Source organism: Ranitomeya imitator, chromosome 8 (genome assembly GCF_032444005.1).
Source record: "Ranitomeya imitator isolate aRanImi1 chromosome 8, aRanImi1.pri, whole genome shotgun sequence".
In the NCBI taxonomy this organism is placed as follows: Eukaryota; Metazoa; Chordata; class Amphibia; order Anura; family Dendrobatidae; genus Ranitomeya; species Ranitomeya imitator.
The window spans coordinates 191,859,316-191,882,162 of record NC_091289.1 but is presented as its reverse complement, the minus strand read 5'-3'; the positions used below and the strand labels follow the sequence as shown (position 1 = coordinate 191,882,162).

The following is a 22,847-nucleotide window of genomic DNA, read 5'->3' as shown; positions in this document are numbered from 1 at the left end:
ATTTTCCTTGCGCCGAGTACAAGACATCTACAATTGCAATTTTATAGCATTCTTTGTTACACAGACACTTCCCAATTAAGATAAGGTCTGAATCCTGGAACTTTCCGCACAATAATAGCCTTTTGTTAGTTGAAGAGCAGTCAATGTTAGAGATGGTGCGGGGCATTGTCACCCCATGATGGCTCCCCGCGACGGCTGCGCGGCTTCTCTTGACCTCCAAGTTACTAACGAAAACACTTCTGAGACGAGAGCACGTACAGAGGGACGGTAAATGGCAGAACAAAATGGCCCGAGAACATCAATGACATTTATGGGGCCAACATTTAGTCTTTAGAAACAAAGCAAGAGTTCTAGAGAATCCAACACAATGACGGCGGGAAGGTCCGGAGTCGCGTTATACCTAATCCTTATACTAAAAGGCTCCGTTCACACCTAACACTGGCCACACGTATAGACTAAAGGGCCTATGTGACATGGAAAGACACTATTCGCAGAATCTGGGGGCACAAAGCATCTGAGGGGGCTTCCAACCCAGATAGTTTCCCGGAGGCATCGGCGTCCTGATAATCCTCACTCCCTTCTTGGGCCCAGGTCCCATCTCCTGCTCCGACGCCCAGTTCTCCACTTTCTCCTGGTTCTCGCCTGACAGTTTGGGGATCTCTGGTTTTCGATGTCACATTCCTCCTGCTCCGGCTCTATAATTGAGACACAGATTGATTTGGAATTAATTTTAATTACTGTTTACTTTTTAATGAGATTTATCAACATAATTGTTCATTTGCAATCTGAAAAAACCTGAAAAAAGCTGAAAAAGATCATCCTAATGCACGGAGTGGATGTTACATCAGCTCTCTCTTTTTTTTTTTTGTTAAAATTGTACAAAAGTTTCATATCCACCTGGTCCATAACTGTGTGGAACAACCTGTGACGGGGTGTACGGCAGAGCAAGAAGGGACAACAGGCCGAGGGATGATTCCACAGATTTATTATCAAGATCGCTGGAGCAACACATGCAGGTAGATCTACAGAGTCCACAATTAGTCCAATGGAACAGGTTCGGGGGCACCTCCCAATAATCCTTGTGCCAGGTAACAAAGCAATAGTCCACAATTAGTCCAAGGGATCCCAAAACAAACTCACGAACGACGAGATATGTCCTCAGCTCAAGTCTCGCCCCGTTCACTTCCGCAGTCACAGATGGACATGGGGTCTTGCCTCAGCTAAGAATCCCCACTCCTTCTCCTTCAAGGATCAACTCACATCTAATCTCAAAATAAGAATGGATTGTCTGAGCTCCTGGGATCCGCCCAAGAAGGGGGTAGGGGTTACACCTTCTATTCAATGGTTGGGTCCACCAGAAGATTCTAGACTGGTGGGCTCCAGGCAGTCTATGTAATATGTACATTTGACTAGCCACCTGCTGTGAGGAAGAATGGCTATTCCTCCACTAGTGATGTTGACAAAGCTTAATTACATTAGAGCTTAGGGCTGCAAGTATTGGGGGAAGGAGACATATTGTTACAGGTGAACTCCCAGCACAAGAAAATACATAAATTACAGCTAATAGAAACCAGAGAACAGTTACATACATCAAATGGCATATTATTCAAATACAGGACAGGGCAAAAGTACATATCATGACACAACCACAGGAACAAAACATGCCGGCCGCGACCAATCAGCGACAGGCGCAGTCCGGCTGAGAATTGGTGCCAGATTTGAACCACGCTTCGCTGATTGGCCAGACGGGCGCGACCAATCAGCGATATTGGCATGGAATTTAACCCCCACTCACAGCGCGACGTACATATATACATGCATATTCTAGAATACCCGATGCGTTAGAATCGGGCCACCATCTAGTAAATAGATAAATAGATAGACAATAGATAGATAATAGATAGATGATAGATATACAGTATGCTATATAATCAGTTACATACATAGTTAGTAAGGCCGAAAAAAGACATTTGTCCATCCAGTTCAGCCTATATTCCATCATAATAAATCCCCAGATCTCCGTCCTTCTACAGAACCTAATAATTGTATGATACAATATTGTTCTGCTCCAGGAAGACATCCAGGCCTCTCTTGAACCCCTCCACTGAGTTCGCCATCACCACCTCCTCAGGCAAGCAATTCCAGATTCTCACTGCCCTAACAGTAAAGAATCCTCTTCTATGTTGGTGGAAAAACCTTCTCTCCTCCAGACGCAAAGAATGCCCCCTTGTGCCCGTCACCTTCCTTGGTATAAACAGATCCTCAGCGAGATATTTGTATTGTCCCCTTATATACTTATACATGGTTATTAGATCGCCCCTCAGTCGTCTTTTTTCTAGACTAAATAATCCTAATTTCGCTAATCTATCTGGGTATTGTAGTTCTCCCATCCCCTTTATTAATTTTGTTGCCCTCCTTTGTACTCTCTCTAGTTCCATTATATCCTTCCTGTTCACCGGTGCCCAAAACTGGACACAGTACTCCATGTGCGGTCTAACTAGGGATTTGTACAGAGGCAGTATAATGCTCTCATCATGTGTATCCAGACCTCTTTTAATGCACCCCATGATCCTGTTTGCCTTGGCAGCTGCTGCCTGGCACTGGCTGCTCCAGGTAAGTTTATCATTAACTAGGATCCCCAGTTATTTGTTTGTTTTTTTAAATAAATAATTTAAAAAAATTGGCGTGGGCTGCCACGTAATTTCTGTAACAAGCATAGGGAAAGCCAACCCATGGGGGCAGATGTTAATAATCTGGGAAAGGGGACAATATCCCTAAATGTTTCCAGGCTAATAATAACAGCTCACGGCTGTTTGGTTAGCCTTTACTGGTTATTATACAGGGGGACACCAGAAAAAAAAATGACATGGGGTCCCCCATATAATTTCTAACCAGCAAAGGTTAAACAGACCGCTGTGGGCTGATATTAATAACCAGGCAAGGTGTCAGGGATATTGTCCCCCCTCCTCGGCTAAGAACATCAGCCCTGAGCCGCCCCAGAAATGGCACATCCAAAATATCTACCAAATCTGTCGCTAAACCTCGCTCTCCCCACTTGCCCTAGTGCGGAGGAAAGTCGGGTAATAGGGTTGGGGTTGATGTCAGCTGTTTTATGTCAGCTGGGGAAATGTTTAAGCTTTGGCGGAAGGTTGCAATAGTCCCGAAGGCTCATATCATGTAAATTCTAGCAGAACTCTTACAGAGACTGCGACATATATGTAAGTGTAATAAAAAACTAAAAAAAAATGCAAGTGGGTAAAACTGTCCCATATATTTCTAGTTATAGACTTGCTGCTGAAAATGTTGTTCCCCTACTAACTTGATACCTGAGGCGATAAACAATTATTTGTAATAAAGCACGCAAGGTCTCCAAGATGAAATATGACATTTCTTACGTATGTGTCTCTTTATGTCAGCAAGTCTGTTCTGCGCAAGCAGCTGCCTGCATTCTGCCACATCGTGTCTCATAAATGAGTAATTTTGTTAAGAAATATACATAAATCAGTATTCAAATAGAAGTAGGCCATGTTTTGTAAACACAATAATCTGAATGTATATTTATGACTAGACTGATACAGGCAATATCGAGGGAGATGATGACTGCTGCAGAGGAAAAGCACTGCAAAGAAATAAACATTTCCCCATGAAAATGAAAAAAACAACAAAACTGTCTATATAATGCACTAAATACAAGGATATATCTACTGTAATCCTGCCCCTATGTACAAGAATATAACTACTATAATACTGCCCCTATGTACAAGAATATAACTACTATAATACTGCTCCTATGTACAAGAATATAACTACTATAATACTGCTCCTATGTACAAGAATATAACTACTATAATACTGCTCCTATTTACAAGAATATAACTACTATAATACTGCCCCTGTGTACAAGAATATAACTACTATAATACTGCTCCTATGTACAAGAATATAACTACTATAATCCTGCTCCTATGTACAAGAATATAACTACTATAATACTGCCCCTATGTACAAGAATATAACTACTATAATACTGCTCCTATGTACAAGAATATAACTACTATAATATTGCCCCTATGTACAAGAATATAACTACTATAATACTGCCCCTATGTACAAGAATATAACTACTATAATACTGCACCTATGTACAAGAATATAACTACTATAATACTGCCCCTATGTACAAGAATATAACTACCATAATACTGCTCCTATGTACAAGAATATAACTACTATAATACTGCCCCCTATGTACAAGAATATAATTACTATAATACTGCCCCTATGTACAAGAATATAACTACTATAATACTGCTCCTATGTACAAGAATATAACTACTATAATCCTGCTCCTATGTACAAGAACATAACTACTATAATTTTGCCCCTATGTACAAGAATATAACTACTATAATACGGCTCCTATGTACAAGAATATAACTACTATAATCCTTCTCCTATGTACAAGAATATAACTACTATAATACTGCTCCTATGTACAAGAATATAACTACTATAATACGGCTCCTATGTACAAGAATATAACTACTATAATCCTGCTCCTATGTACAAGAATATAACTACTATAATACGGCTCCTATGTACAAGAATATAACTACTATAATCCTGCTCCTATGTACAAGAATATAATTACTATAATACTGCTCCCTATGTACAAGAATATAACTACTATAATACTGCTCCCTATGTACAAGAATATAACTACTATAATACTGCTCCTATGTACAAGAATATAACTACTATAATACTGCTCCCTATGTACAAGAATATAACTACTATAATACTGCCCCTATGTACAAGAATATAACTACCATAATACTGCTCCTATGTACAAGAATATAACTACTATAATACTGCCCCCTATGTGCAAGAATATAATTACTATAATACTGCTCCCTATGTACAAGAATATAACTACTATAATACTGCCCCTATGTACAAGAATATAACTACCATAATACTGCTCCTATGTACAAGAATATAACTACTATAATACTGCTCCTATGTACAAGAATATAACTACTATAATCCTGCTCCTATGTACAAGAATATAACTACTATAATACTGCCCCTATGTACAAGGATATAACTACCATAATACTGCTCCTATGTACAAGAATATAACTACTATAATACTGCCCCCTATGTACAAGAATATAATTACTATAATACTGCTCCCTATGTACAAGAATATAACTACTATAATACTGCTCCCTATGTACAAGAATATAACTACTATAATACTGCTCCTATGTAAAGAATATAACTACTATAATACTGCCCCCTATGTACAAGAATATAACTACTATAATACTGCCCCTATGTACAAGAATATAACTACTATAATACTGCTCCTATGTACAAAAATATAACTACTATAATATTGCCCCTATGTACAAGAATATAACTACTATAATACGGCTCCTATATACAAGAATATAACTACTATAATACTGCCCCTATGTACAAGAATATAGCTACTATAATACTGCTCCTATGTACAAGAATATAACTACTATAATATTGCCCCTATGTACAAGAATATAACTACTATAATACGGCTCCTATGTACAAGAATATAACTACTATAATATTGCCCCTATGTACAAGAATATAACTACTATAATACGGCTCCTATGTACAAGAATATAACTACTATAATCCTGCTCCTATGTACAAGAATATAACTACTATAATACTGCCCCCTATGTACAAGAATATAATTACTATAATACTGCTCCCTATGTACAAGAATATAACTACTATAATACTGCTCCCTATGTACAAGAATATAACTACTATAATACTGCTCCTATGTACAAGAATATAACTACTATAATACTGCTCCCTATGTACAAGAATATAACTACTATAATACTGCCCCTATGTACAAGAATATAACTACTATAATGCTGCTCCTATGTACAAGAATATAACTACTATAATACTGGCCCTATGTACAAGAATATAACTACTATAATACTGCCCCTATATACAAGAATATAACTACTATAATACTGCGCCCTATGTACAAGAATATAACTACTATAATACTGCTCCTATGTACAAGAATATAACTACTATAATACTGCCCCCTATGTACAAGAATATAATTACTATAATACTGCCCCTATGTACAAGAATATAACTACTATAATACTGCTCCCTATGTACAAGAATATAACTACTATAATACTGCTCCCTATGTACAAGAATATAACTACTATAATACTGCCCCTATGTACAAGAATATAACTACCATAATACTGCTCCTATGTACAAGAATATAACTACTATAATACTGCCCCCTATGTACAAGAATATAATTACTATAATACTGCTCTCTATGTACAAGAATATAACTACCATAATACTGCCCCTATGTACAAGAATATAACTACCATAATACTGCTCCTATGTACAAGAATATAACTACTATAATACTGCTCCTATGTACAAGAATATAACTACTATAATCCTGCTCCTATGTACAAGAATATAACTACTATAATACTGCCCCTATGTACAAGAATATAACTACTATAATACTGCTCCTATGTACAAGAATATAACTACTATAATATTGCCCCTATGTACAAGAATATAACTACTATAATACTGCCCCTATGTACAAGAATATAACTACTATAATACTGCACCTATGTACAAGAATATAACTACTATAATACTGCCCCTATGTACAAGAATATAACTACCATAATACTGCTCCTATGTACAAGAATATAACTACTATAATACTGCCCCCTATGTACAAGAATATAATTACTATAATACTGCCCCTATGTACAAGAATATAACTACTATAATACTGCTCCCTATGTACAAGAATATAACTACTATAATACTGCTCCCTATGTACAAGAATATAATTACTATAATACTGCCCCTATGTACAAGAATATAACTACTATAATACTGCCCCTATGTACAAGAATATAACTACCATAATACTGCTCCTATGTACAAGAATATAACTACTATAATACTGCCCCCTATGTACAAGAATATAATTACTATAATACTGCCCCTATGTACAAGAATATAACTACTATAATACTGCTCCCTATGTACAAGAATATAACTACTATAATACTGCTCCCTATGTACAAGAATATAACTACTATAATACTGCCCCTATGTACAAGAATATAACTACCATAATACTGCTCCTATGTACAAGAATATAACTACTATAATACTGCCCCCTATGTACAAGAATATAATTACTATAATACTGCTCTCTATGTACAAGAATATAACTACTATAATACTGCCCCTATGTACAAGAATATAACTACCATAATACTGCTCCTATGTACAAGAATATAACTACTATAATACTGCTCCTATGTACAAGAATATAACTACTATAATCCTGCTCCTATGTACAAGAATATAACTACTATAATACTGCCCCTATGTACAAGAATATAACTACTATAATACTGCTCCTATGTACAAGAATATAACTACTATAATATTGCCCCTATGTACAAGAATATAACTACTATAATACTGCCCCTATGTACAAGAATATAACTACTATAATACTGCACCTATGTACAAGAATATAACTACTATAATACTGCCCCTATGTACAAGAATATAACTACCATAATACTGCTCCTATGTACAAGAATATAACTACTATAATACTGCCCCCTATGTACAAGAATATAATTACTATAATACTGCCCCTATGTACAAGAATATAACTACTATAATACTGCTCCCTATGTACAAGAATATAACTACTATAATACTGCTCCTATGTACAAGAATATAACTACTATAATACTGCCCCATGTACAAGAATATAATTACTATAATACTGCCCCTATGTACAAGAATGTAACTACTATAATACTGCCCCTATGTACAAGAATATAACTACTATAATACGGCTCCTATGTACAAGAATATAACTACTATAATCCTGCTCCTATGTACAAGAATATAACTACTATAATATTGCCCCTATGTACAAGAATATAACTACTATAATACGGCTCCTATGTACAAGAATATAACTACTATAATCCTGCTCCTATGTACAAGAATATAACTACTATAATACTGCCCCCTATGTACAAGAATATAATTACTATAATACTGCTCCCTATGTACAAGAATATAACTACTATAATACTGCTCCCTATGTACAAGAATATAACTACTATAATACTGCTCCTATGTACAAGAATATAACTACTATAATACTGCTCCCTATGTACAAGAATATAACTACTATAATACTGCCCCTATGTACAAGAATATATCTACCATAATACTGCTCCTATGTACAAGAATATAACTACTATAATACTGCCCCCTATGTACAAGAATATAATTACTATAATACTGCTCCCTATGTACAAGAATATAACTACTATAATACTGCCCCTATGTACAAGAATATAACTACCATAATACTGCTCCTGTGTACAAGAATATAACTACTATAATACTGCTCCTATGTACAAGAATATAACTACTATAATCCTGCTCCTATGTACAAGAATATAACTACTATAATACTGCCCCTATGTGCAAGAATATAACTACCATAATACTGCTCCTATGTACAAGAATATAACTACTATAATACTGCCCCCTATGTACAAGAATATAATTACTATAATACTGCCCCTATGTACAAGAATATAACTACTATAATACTGCTCCCTATGTACAAGAATATAACTACTATAATACTGCTCCTATGTACAAGAATATAACTACTATAATACGGCTCCTATGTACAAGAATATAACTACTATAATCCTGCTCCTATGTACAAGAATATACAGTTAGGGCCATAAATATTTGGACAGTGACACAATTTTCGCGAGTTGGGCTCTGCATGCCACCACATTGGATTTGAAATGAAACCTCTACAACAGAATTCAAGTGCAGATTGTAACGTTTAATTTGAAGGGTTGAACAAAAATATCTGATAGAAAATGTAGGAATTGTACACATTTCTTTACAAACACTCCACATTTTAGGAGGTCAAAAGTAATTGGACAAATAAACATAACCCAAACAAAATATTTTTATTTTCAATATTTTGTTGCAAATCCTTTGGAGGCAATCACTGCCTTAAGTCTGGAACCCATGGACATCACCAAACGCTGGGTTTCCTCCTTCTTAATGCTTTGCCAGGCCTTTACAGCCGCAGCCTTCAGGTCTTGCTTGTTTGTGGGTCTTTCCGTCTTAAGTCTGGATTTGAGCAAGTGAAATGCATGCTCAATTGGGTTTAGATCTGGAGATTGACTTGGCCATTGCAGAATGTTCCACTTTTTGGCACTCATGAACTCCTGGGTAGCTTTGGCTGTATGCTTGGGGTCATTGTCCATCTGTACTATGAAGCGCCGTCCAATCAACTTTGCAGTATTTGGCTGAATCTGGGCTGAAAGTATATCCCGGTACACTTCAGAATTCATCCGGCTACTCTTGTCTGCTCTTATGTCATCAATAAACACAAGTGACCCAGTGCCATTGAAAGACATGCATGCCCATGCCATCACGTTGCCTCCACCATGTTTTACAGAGGATGTGGTGTGCCTTGGATCATGTGCCGTTCCCTTTCTTCTCCAAACTTTTTTCTTCCCATCATTCTGGTACAGGTTGATCTTTGTCTCATCTGTCCATAGAATACTTTTCCAGAACTGAGCTGGCTTCTTGAGGTGTTTTTCTGTCTATTTTTGGTATTGATGAATGGTTTGCATCTAGATGTGAACCCTTTGTATTTACTGTCATGGAGTCTTCTCTTTACTGTTGACTTAGAGACAGATACACCTACTTCACTGAGAGTGTTCTGGACTTCAGTTGATGTTGTGGACGGGTTCTTCTTCACCAAATTAAGTATGCGGCGATCATCCACCACTGTTGTCATCCGTGGACGCCCAGGCCTTTTTGAGTTCCCAAGCTCACCAGTCAATTCCTTTTTTCTCAGAATGTACCCAACTGTTGATTTTGCTACTCCAAGCATGTCTGCTATCTCTCTGATGGATTTTTTCTTTTTTTTCAGCCTCAGGATGTTCTGCTTCACCTCAATTGAGAGTTCCTTTGACCGCATGTTGTCTGCTCAAAGCAACAGCTTCCAAATGCAAAACCACACACCTGGAACCCACCCCTGACCTTTTAACTACTTCATTGATTACAGGTTAACGAGGGAGACGCCTTCAGAGTTAATTGCAGCCCTTAGAGTCCATTGTCCAATTACTTTTGGTCCCTTGAAAAAGAGGACGCTATGCATTACAGAGCTATGATTCCTAAACCCTTTCTCCGATTTGGATGTGGTAACTATCACATTGCAGCTGGGAGTGTGCACTTTCAGCCCATATTATATATATAATTGTATTTCTGAACATGTTTTTGTAAACAGCAAAAATAACAAAACTTGTGTCACTGTCCAAATATTTCTGGCCCTAACTGTAACTACTATAATATTGCCCCTATGTACAAGAATATAACTACTATAATACGGCTCCTATGTACAAGAATATAACTACTATAATCCTGCTCCTATGTACAAGAATATAACTACTATAATACTGCCCCCTATGTACAAGAATATAATTACTATAATACTGCTCCCTATGTACAAGAATATAACTACTATAATACTGCTCCCTATGTACAAGAATATAACTACTATAATACTGCTCCTATGTACAAGAATATAACTACTATAATACTGCTCCCTATGTACAAGAATATAACTACTATAATACTGCCCCTATGTACAAGAATATAACTACTATAATGCTGCTCCTATGTACAAGAATATAACTACTATAATACTGGCCCTATGTACAAGAATATAACTACTATAATACTGCCCCTATATATAAGAATATAACTACTATAATACTGCGCCCTATGTACAAGAATATAACTACTATAATACTGCTCCTATGTACAAGAATATAACTACTATAATACTGCCCCCTATGTACAAGAATATAATTACTATAATACTGCCCCTATGTACAAGAATATAACTACTATAATACTGCTCCCTATGTACAAGAATATAACTACTATAATACTGCTCCTATGTACAAGAATATAACTACTATAATCCTGCTCCTATGTACAAGAATATAACTACTATAATATTGCCCCTACGTACAAGAATATAACTACTATAATACGGCTCCTATGTACAAGAATATAACTACTATAATCCTGCTCCTATGTACAAGAATATAACTACTATAATACTGCCCCCTATGTACAAGAATATAATTACTATAATACTGCTCCCTATGTACAAGAATATAACTACTATAATACTGCTCCCTATGTACAAGAATATAACTACTATAATACTGCTCCTATGTACAAGAATATAACTACTATAATACTGCTCCCTATGTACAAGAATATAACTACTATAATACTGCCCCTATGTACAAGAATATAACTACCATAATACTGCTCCTATGTACAAGAATATAACTACTATAATCCTGCTCCTATGTACAAGAATATAACTACTATAATACTGCCCCTATGTACAAGAATATAACTACCATAATACTGCCCCCTATGTACAAGAATATAATTACTATAATACTGCTCCTATGTACAAGAATATAACTACTATAATACTGCCCCCTATGTACAAGAATATAATTACTATAATACTGCTCCCTATGTACAAGAATATAACTACTATAATACTGCTCCTATGTACAAGAATATAACTACTATAATACTGCTCCTATGTACAAGAATATAACTACTATCATCCTGCTCCTATGTACAAGAATATAACTACTATAATACTGCCCCTATGTACAAGAATATAACTACCATAATACTGCTCCTATGTACAAGAATATAACTACTATAATACTGCCCCCTATGTACAAGAATATAATTACTATAATACTGCTCCTTATGTACAAGAATATAACTACTATAATACTGCTCCCTATGTACAAGAATATAACTACTATAATACTGCTCCTATGTACAAGAATATAACTACTATAATACTGCCCCCTATGTACAAGAATATAACTACTATAATACTGCCCCTATGTACAAGAATATAACTACCATAATACTGCTCCTATGTACAAGAATATAACTACTATAATCCTGCTCCTATGTACAAGAATATAACTACTATAATACTGCGCCCTATGTACAGGAATATAACTACTATAATACTGCTCCTATGTACAAGAATATAACTACTATAATATTGCCCCTATGCACAAGAATATAACTACTATAATACGGCTCCTATATACAAGAATATAACTACTATAATACTGCCCCTATGTACAAGAATATAACTACTATAATACTGCTCCTATGTACAAAAATATAACTACTATAATATTGCCCCTATGTACAAGAATATAACTACTATAATACGGCTCCTATGTACAAGAATATAACTACTATAATCCTGCTCCTATGTACAAGAATATAACTACTATAATACTGCCCCCTATGTACAAGAATATAATTACTATAATACTGCTCCCTATGTACAAGAATATAACTACTATAATACTGCTCCCTATGTACAAGAATATAACTACTATAATACTGCTCCTATGTACAAGAATATAACTACTATAATACTGCTCCCTATGTACAAGAATATAACTACTATAATACTGCCCCTATGTACAAGAATATAACTACTATAATGCTGCTCCTATGTACAAGAATATAACTACTATAATACTGGCCCTATGTACAAGAATATAACTACTATAATACTGCCCCTATATACAAGAATATAACTACTATAATACTGCGCCCTATGTACAAGAATATAACTACTATAATACTGGCCCTATGTACAAGAATATAACTACTATAATACTGCCCTTATGTACAAGAATATAACTACTATAATACTGCTCCTATGTACAAGAATATAACTAGTATAATACTGCTCCCTATGTACAAGAATATAACTACTATAATACTGCCCTTATGTACAAGAATATTACTACTATAATACTGCTCTTATGTACAAGAATATAACTAGTATAATACTGCTCCCTATGTACAAGAATATAACTAGTATAATACTGCTCCCTATGTACAAGAATATAACTACTATAATACTGCGCCCTATGTACAAGAATATAACTACTATAATACTGCCCCTATGTACAAGACTATATCTACTATAATTCTGCTCTTATGTACAAGAATATAACTACTATAATAGTGTCTCTATGTACAAGAATATAACTACTATAATACTGCCTCTATATACAAGAATATAACTACTATAATACTGCCCCCTATGTACAAGAATATAACTACTGTAATACTGCTCCTATGTATAATATTTCACTTTTATAGCGCTGTGGACGAATTTTACTCAAAAATTGCTGAATTGAATAATTAAAAGACTTGCTGGAAGCTCTGGGTCTGGGTTTGATTTATGATCATTGTCCGTTAATCCCATAGATCTATATATTTTACTCACAGACTCCTCCACCTGCGCAGTAAAGTCAGTGTTGTATATGAGAACCTCATGGTTCCAGATCAGCTGTAATTTCATTAATAATTTTGTCATAAGAAACACACAGAACAGCAACATGTAAGTGAATACCGTCAAAACCAATTACCTGCAGGAGGAAGGTTGTTGCAATAGGATAAACGGTGTAACGACGAAGGTCAGATGATATTGCTCCATCCGAAAATTGCTGTCGATTAGAAGGGACACGGATTGGGACTGTGCAGGGATTTGTATTGTAAATGAACTATTATAACCGTGACCTGATGACGGAAGGTTAATATTACAAGTCATATGATTAGTTCCAGGTTCAGAGAACAGGAAGAAGATTGCAGGCGTGACTCCACATTACTTACTTCATGTAATGGATCCTGAACACAACATCATGTAAGGTTTTCATAAACAGATAGATAGATAATAGATAGATAGATAGATAGATAGATAGATAGTTAGATAATAGTTAGATAGATAGATAGATAGATAGATAGATAGATAGACAATTGATAGATAATTGATAGATAATAGTTAAAATAAAGGGAACACTAAAATCCCACTTCCTAGATATCACTGAATGAAATATTCCAGTTGTAAATCTTTATTCATTACATAGTGGAATGTGTTGAGAATGATAAAACATAAAAATGATCAATGTAAATCACAACTAATATCCCACGGAGGTCTGGAGTTGGAATGATGCTCCAAATCAAAGTGGAAAATGAAGATACAGGCTTATCCAACTTCAGTAGAAATGCCTCAAGACAAGGAAATGATGCTCAGTAGTGTGTGTGGCCTCCACGTGCCTGTATGACCTCCCTACACCGGCTGCGCATGCTCCTGATGAGGCGACCGATGGTCCCCTGAGGGATCTCCTCCCAGACCTGGACTAAAGCATCCGCCAACTCCTGGACAGTCTGTGGTGCGACGTGACGTTGGTGGATGGAGCGAGACATGATGTCCCAGATGTGCTCAATCGGATTCAGGTCTGGGGAACGGGCGGCCAGTCCATAGCTTCTATGCCTTCAACTTGCAGGAACTGCTGACACACTCCAGCCACATGAGGTCTGGCATTGTCTTGCATTAGGAGGAACCCAGGGCCAACCGGACCAGCATATGGTCTCACAAGGGGTCTGAGGATCTCATCTCGGTACCTAATGGCAGTCAGGCTACCTCTGGCGAGCACATGGAGGGCTGTGCGGCCCTCCAAAGAAATGCCACCCCACACCATTACTGACCCACTGCCAAACCGGTCATGCTGAAGGATGTTGCAGGCAGCAGATCGCTCTCCACGGCGTCTCCAGACTCTGCCACGTCTGTCACATGTGCTCAGTGTGAACCTGCTTTCATCTGTGAAGAGCACAGGGTGCCAGTGGTGAATTTGCCAATCCTGGTGTTCTGTGGCAAATGCCAAGCGTCCTGCACGGTGTTGGGCTGTGAGAACAACCCCCATCAGCGGACGTCGGGTCCTCAGACCATCCTCATGGAGTTGGTTTCTAACCGTTTGTGCAGACATATGCACATTTGTGGCCTGCTGGAGGTCATTTTGCAGGGCTCTGGCAGTGCTCCTCCTGTTCCTCCTTGCACAAAGGCTGAGGTAGCGGTCCTGCTGCTGGGTTGTTGCCCTCCTATGGCCCCCTCCATGCTTCCTGGTGTACTGGCCTGTCTCCTGATAGAGCCTCCAGCCTCTGAACACTACGCTGACAGACACAGCAAACCTTCTTGCCACAGCTCGCATTGATGTGCCATCCTGGAAGAACTGCACTACCTGAGCTACTTGTGTGGGTTGTAGAGTCCGTCTCATGCTACCACGAGTGTGAAAGCACAACCAACATTCAAAAGTGACCAAAACATCAGCCAGAAAGCATTGGTACTGAGATGTGGTCTGTGGTCCCCACCTGCAGAACCGCTCCTTTATTGAGGGGGTCTTGATAATTGCCAATAATTTCCATCTGTTGTCTATACCATTTGCACAACAGCATGTGAAATTGATTGTCAAACAGTGTTTCTTCCTAAGTGGACAGTTTGATTTCACAGAAGTTTGATCTACTTGGAGTTATATTTTGTTGTTTAAGTGTTCCCTTTATTTTTTTGAGCAGTGTATAATAGATAATTGATATAGAATTGATATATAATAAATAGATAATAGTTAGATAATTGATATATAATAGTTAGATAATAGATAGCCTCACATCTAGAAGATATAAAATGGAGGCAGTAAACCAGTTCAAAGTAGAAAAAGTGCTATTTAATAGCCCAAAATAGCGATGTTTCGGCACAAAGTGTGAGCCTTTTCGCTTGAGAAAGGCTCAGATTTTGAGCCTAAACTTCCCCATTTTGATCTATTAAATAGCACTTTTTCCACTTTGAACTGGTTTAGTGCCTCCATTTTTTATATTCTACAATGAAGGTTTGGTATTTCCCTGGGGGGCACGGCCCCCAACTACACTATTTTGCCTGTTGCGGCTTTTTTTTTTCACGGGGCTACCGCGACAGAGAGGTTCCAGAGAACCGCAGCGCTCTGGACCTCGTTCAGACACAGTTAACAGAAGCTCTTCTCCTGTATTCTGACCTGGCTGCTTTGTGCCAGCAGTGCAGGAGTTAACCTTGTTGCTGAGTTGCTGAGAGCTGGGTCTCTCAGCTGAAGTGGTTTTGTAATCTCCTCTATATAGACCCAGCCTGGACTACAGCTATTGTCAGTGATCAGTTCTGCTGCCTGGCTTGGAGTGTGAAGGAGCGTAGTGTTGGAGCTTGGAGGTTTATTTACAGAGATTGGTGTCTGCTATTTTGGTTGCATGTTAAACCTGTTTTCCTTCCTAGTGTTTTCCTTCTCTTCCCTTCTCTGTGTTACCTCTGTGGTTGTGTGAGCATTTGGTGAGTTTGAGTCTTTTAGTTACCTTGTCTGTATACCCTGTTATTTGTTGTATTTATACACTGGAGCAGTCCTCCTCCCTTGGGGGGAGAGGGGGCCACTGATAGGGTTTGCACAGCTGATAGGGATACGCTGGCGGCTCAGGCCTCCTAACCATCATAGGTACCCCCGAAATAAGGGAAAGCCAGGGTCCCATTATAGTGGCAGGGACAGGTGTGGGTCCCAGTACGCCGTCCTGCCCATTTACTTGTAGTTCAGCTCCATTAAAATGAAAGTCGAGTTGCAATACCACACATAACCTGAGGACAGGTGTGGCACCATTTCTGGAAGAAATCAGTTATTTTTTCTCCTCTTGAACAGTCCCTCTTATGGAGGCAATTGCTGTAGCGCACGTCTGTTGGGACCATTGGTTACGGCTCTTACAGGGACATGTGTGGACTTTTTTTTCCTATGTATGAAGGCCAGAAAAGAAGAATATGTAAAAAATGTTGTAGAAGTCCCCAAAGGTCTCGGGAGCGGCATGAATTAGGAGAGTAACATGAGGGGTTTAGCTGCTGCTCCTGAACCCTGGTTCTGACGCCAGACGACATTACATAAGGACTTATACTGTAAAATAGAAAGGACAAAACTTTATGAATTTCTTTGGTGAAAGTTCAAAACTATTAAGAAAAACGGTTTTAAAATATACTGACCTGTTTTTTTTTTGTTTTTTTTTGTATTTTCAGCCCCAAGCACAGCCCAATACGGCATCACTGGAAGGGCAGAAATCCTCTTCTCTTGTTGGTACCTGGTTTTGACACTTTCCTCTTTCACGAGCATAATCTACCTAAAGAACATGGTTATACAATAAACCTCCCGAACCACAACAAGGCTTTAAAGATGTCTGCAGGATTGCTGACGGCAGGATGCGACCTGGTGCTGTGTGACGCAGTGTGGGATGTAGTCGGCAGTACATACACGGGGAATGATCGGCTTCTTTAGAATTGTTTTTTCTTTTTTTTTTTTTCCTTTTTGTAAATACTTTAATTCTTCTTTTTCGATTAGCTGCATTACGTTGTGACGCAGTACACATTGTCCTTTTTTCTAAGAAAAACAAACGAACAAAAAAAAAAATACAAAAAAAAAAAACTATAACGTGACAGCTCTGAAATTACTTTTAGAGGATATTAATTGTGACTTCATGTTTGTAAATTTACAAGTTTTCAAAAAAGAGTCTGGTGGTGACCGTAGGTGCGGGTTATGGTTTACAACAAAAATAAGCAAAAGAAAAGTAAAAAAAAAATTATAAAAAAAAAACACAACCCTCATAATAATAGAAAAGTCAAGAGAATATCGCCATGGTAAATAATATACTTCAAAGCTCCGAGGCGCGTTCTCTTGCTTTTTGAAATATGATTTGGAACTCTTGTGTATCAAACATTTTTCCATTTTTATTACAAAAAAATATTGCCTTCAAAAGATTACACCAGTTACATTTAGCTAGATCGACTGCAAGTTTTGGGTATCCAGATACAGTATTATACAAAAATAAAACTACGAGAAAAAAAAAAAACTGCATGAAGCAGTTAAATTTATACCTGTATGTCTCGCATGGGTGTGCCTTCATAAAGTTTTGTTCTCTTTTTTTTTTCTTTTTTTTTTATTCAGATGGGGGTTTTATTAGCTTAAGGGGGATTCAGTCTCTCTATATATAAATATATTTAAAAAAAAATTGTTGAAATGTACAGAACATATTTTTAGGAGTTCATATCATGTAGCCACCCAAGTGTGAAAGACTTTTACGTGTGCTTATGAAAATGTCCATACGTCAGCCGGTGTTCAGTTTAAGTGTTCTCCAACCCATGCAGAGATCACACGTCTGCAATGTAACGCAGCTTTTGTTGGCGGATAGGTGCGGCCCCTTAGTCGATGCTTTTGCAGAACTGTTTTAAGGGCGAACGAGTCTATGAAGACCCAGATGAAGAGGACATTCAAAATTGCTTCAGAGTCAAGTCATGATGAGGTCCATACCGTCCACCATCCTGAATTTGGTTCAACCATTCTCGTCCTAGATTAAACCACTCATAAATGGTCATGGTCTAATGCCCTCAGTATTTTTAAGGACAATTATGTATCTTTGAAGACCCAAATGAGATGGACTTTGCTTATGGTCACCAAAATGACATGAGATAATTCGTGAGGTCTCCCGGACTATAGCTTCTTCCATTTGTGATGTGGTTCAACTCTTCGTTCCAGTTTGCTAAAATCCTAGATTACGTCATCCGTGGATGGTCATGTGAGGAAATGTTCTCAATTGTTTTAAGGGCAATTATGTATCTATGAAGATTCAGATGAGATGGACTTTGCTTGTGGTCATCAAAATCATGAGATAAAGAGATAAATAATGAGGTCTCCCAGGCTACACCTTCCACCATGTGGGAAGCGGTTCAACTCTTCACCCAGTTTGCCAAAGTCCAAGGTTAATCCATGAATGGTCATATGGTTAAAATGTCCTCAATTCTTTCAAGGGCAAATATTAATCACTGAAACTCCAGAAGAAATGGACATAAAACATAGCAGGAGGCCCATGCGTCAACACATTTCACCATCTGTGATATGGTTCAACTCTTTGTTCAGTTTGCTAAAATCCTAGATTACGTCATCCATGGATGGTCATGTGGGGAAATGTCCTCAATTGTTTTAAGGACAATTACGTATCTATGAAGATCCAAACGTGATGAACTTTACTTACGGTCATGGGATCTCCCAAGTTATACCATCCACCAGGTGGGATGTCATCCAACTCTTCGCCCAGTCTGCTGAAGTCTACCAATGGTCATATGTCTTTAAGATTCCTAAGGGCAATTATGTATCTATGAAGACCCAGATGAAGTAGACTTTACTGGTCGTCATCAAATAGAGTTATAATGAGCTCTCCCAGTCAATAACTTACTCCAACTGGGCTGTGGTTCAACTCTTCACCTGGTTTGCCAAAGTCCAAGGTTACTCCATTCATAAATGGTCAGCGTTCATATGCCTTTAACCCTTTCAAGGACAGAAATTAATCACTGAAGTTGACTTAAAAATGACATCGGAGATAACAGGAGGTGCATAAGTCAATAGATTCCACCATCTGGGATGTGGTTCAACTCTTCACCAGGTTTGCTAAAGTCCTACCTTAAGCCATCCACAAGTAATCATATGCCTTTAAGCCTTTTAAGGGTAATTATTATGAGTCTACGAAGACTCAGATGAAGTAGACATTGTCGGTGGTCATCAAAAAGAGATAAGCCTCGATGTCCTTTCAACAACGGGGCTGCGGTTCAACTCTTCGCCCAGTTTGCCGAAGTCCCGTGTTGATCTACTCATAAATAATCAGTGTTCATATGCCTTTAACCCTTTCAAGGGAAAATATTAGTCACTGAGGACCTAGAAGAAGTGGACTTAAAATGAGCATAACCAGAGTCATGACTCGAAGGTTATCTCAATGTGGGACATTGAAAATATTTTTGGGGGTAAACTAAGTGAATGTTTTGAGAAAAGAAAATCCTGACTCCGTTCCTCGGCATCCAATCACCTTCCAGAGAAATATTGTGGGTGGAGTTATCCTATGAATAAATATATATTGTTACAGGTTATATCACAATTTGATACTAGTGACGGGGTTGGTGTTGAGTATTTTTTATCTTTTTGGTGATCGATGTTGACGTGACCGCCATGTACAAGATATATAGAAGTGGAAAGATGGTAAAATCCAGGCTCAATGCTCTCATCTGGGGATAAAATTTGGATTGGTGCGGTTTACAAAAAGGGCAAAAAGGCTGTTCGGCTAAAGAGTCCAAAAATATTTAAACCGAAGACTACGGAAACGTTGTTATGCATTTACACAACTATTGTGATGATCATTTGGCAGCTACAATATGGCAGATGGAGAATCCTAGGGCAGGGGGTGCACAAATGTAATCACTGACACATCTCGAAACGGCTCTGCAATACATTGTCTAGCGCTGAGCTTCTTGGCTTACAAGACCGACATCATGTTTTTGCAGATCCCTGATTATAGCACAAATCTCATATGTTTTTGTGATTTCAGAGCTATTCCTCTTTAAAAAAAAAAAAAAAAAGTATTATTCAAAAATTCTTTTGAAAAATGTTGTGCAAACGAGAATGTGACAATCCATTTTATCATCCATCCGATACTTCATGGAATCTGTATTGTTTTGCACTTGATTTTGTACTGAATTTGTGAAACTAGCTAAAATAGTTGAGAAAAAAAGTGGATATATTTGGAAATGGGTCTACTCAGCGGAAAATAAAAACTCTGGTAAAAATCACTGACGTTCACGGAGTCTGTTTGTGTCACTTCATTTGTCTCAACAAGCTAAATGGGTAGAAGGTAAAAAAAAGAAGAAGAAGCGAAAGGAGAAAAAAGCAACGAAGGAGAGAAATACTTTATAAGACAGAAAAAAAGGAAAGGAGGGTAAGGAAGAGATAGAAAAAAAAGAAAGAAGGGAAAAGTTGGAGAAATGAAAGAGGAAAAGATGGACTAAGGCTGGTTTCACACTTGCGTTTCAAAACGCATGCGTTTTTAAAAAAAAACGCATGGTGAAAAAACGCATGTAAACGCGTGCAAACGCTGTGTTTTTTTGACGCATGCGTTTTTGCATGTGGTGAAAAAAACGCGGCGTTTTGACGCGTTTACATGCGTTTTTTCATGTGTTTGCGTTTTTAAACGCATGCTGAGAAATGTGTGACAGCTGCCAATCATCAAAATAAAGTAAAAAACCCACTATAAACAGAAATAGTTAGGGGTAGGGTTAGGGGTAGGGATCCTAACCCTAACCCTAAAGGGATCCTAACCCTAACTCTACCCCTAACCCTAAGCCTAAAGGGATCCTAACCCTAAAGGGATTAGGGTTAGGGATAGGGTTAGGATCCCTTTATCACCTTTATGGTGGGGGGTGGCATATCAGTGTGTTTTCTGTTTTTTTTTTTTATAAAAACGCATGCGTTTTTAACGCAAACAAACGCATGTGCTTAAAAATGCATGCGTTTACATAGACATCAATAGGGTTTTTTTGCCGCGAAAAAAACGCATGCGTTTTTTTGCGGCAAAAAAAACGCCGTAAAAATTACTACATGTTGCGTTTCTGCAACACAACGCATGCAGAGAAAAAACGCATGCGTTGCAAAAACGTGTCAAAACGCATGCAAAAAAAGCATGCGTTTTTAATGTTAAATATAGGGGAGAAAAGCATGCGGTTTTTTTGCGTTTTTTACAGCAAAAACGCAAAAAAAAAACGCAAATGTGAAACCAGCCTAAGAGGTTAATGATGAGACAGTCAGAGATGAAAGAAGAAAAGGATAAATGAAAGGGAGGATGGAAGGTTGGGAAGAAGGAGGAAAGGGAGGAGAAGGGGAATAAAGAAAGGGTTAAACAAATAGAGGAATAAAACAATTATAAATATAAAATAAAATATCTAAATAACTAAAGGAAGGCAGAATGCAAGAAAAAAAAGAAAACATAGAAGAAAATAATGGAAGAATGTAACTTTAAAAGAAAAGAATGGAAAGGATAATGAGGATGGAGGAGAAAATGGAACGGAGGAATAAAAGCGTAAGAAAGGTTAAGAGTGAGTAAAGGAAGGAAAGACGGAAAAATAAGGAAGAAGGGTTCAAATTAGAAAGTAAATGAAAAGATTAGGAAGGAAGGAGATAAAGGAAGAAGACACTAAGAATGAAAGGGGAATAGGGAAAAAAGAAGGGAAAGAAGAAAGTCAAGATTAAGGTGGGAGGATTGGAGAAGGGTAAATAAAAGTAGAGAGATTCAAAGGGGAGTTGAAATGATAGGAAAAAGGACAGATTGGTGAGAATGGAAAAGAGGTGGGTAATAAGAAAGAAAGACGGGAAGAAGTAATGGACTAATAATGGATATATGGCTGGAAGGGAAAGGAGAATGGGAGACAAAGTGAGAGAAGGGGAATAAAGTGGAGAAAAAGAAATGAAGGAAAGTATCATATTAAATGTAGAGGGGAGTGTGGGAGGAAGGAGGGATGGAAACAGAAAAGGAATGGAGAGAAGAAAAATCAAATGAGTAAAGACAGAGAGGAAGATAGAAGGTGAGGAAAAGGAGCAAAAGTGATAGAAGGTGTTAAAAGTAAGAGCAAAGGAGGCAACAAAAAGAGGAATATAAGGAGGAAGGAGAAAGGAGCAGGTAAAGGAGAGAGGACAAACAGGAGAGCGTGGTGTGCAATCTCCGTCAGATCTGCTCCTGGCCGTAGTGACGGGGGCAGCTACATTCTCTGGGGTGTTCGGGGCACCAATACCCGGGAGGCCACTGGTTCTACTGAATTTCACATTTTACTCCCCAATTCTTAACTTCCCATTGGAAATGGCGGCCGTCAGACCGGTATCTATAGTTAGCGGCAGATCTGAGACACGTGACGTCATCCGTGG

General features: G+C 37.7%; 1 protein-coding gene across 2 annotated transcripts in view; it reads left to right on the top strand.

Moving 5' to 3' along the window:
• The window catches only part of NEGR1 (neuronal growth regulator 1), a 626,547-nt gene extending 605,822 nt beyond the window's left edge, over positions 1-20,725 (top strand). For both annotated transcript variants that reach the window (XM_069738272.1, XM_069738273.1), the window contains one exon: positions 17,138-20,725. In XM_069738272.1, coding sequence (XP_069594373.1) covers positions 17,138-17,262 — 125 coding nt within the window. In that variant the 3' untranslated portion in view covers positions 17,263-20,725. The remainder of the gene's footprint in view (positions 1-17,137) is intronic.
• The last annotated feature ends 2,122 nt before the right edge of the window (positions 20,726-22,847 follow it).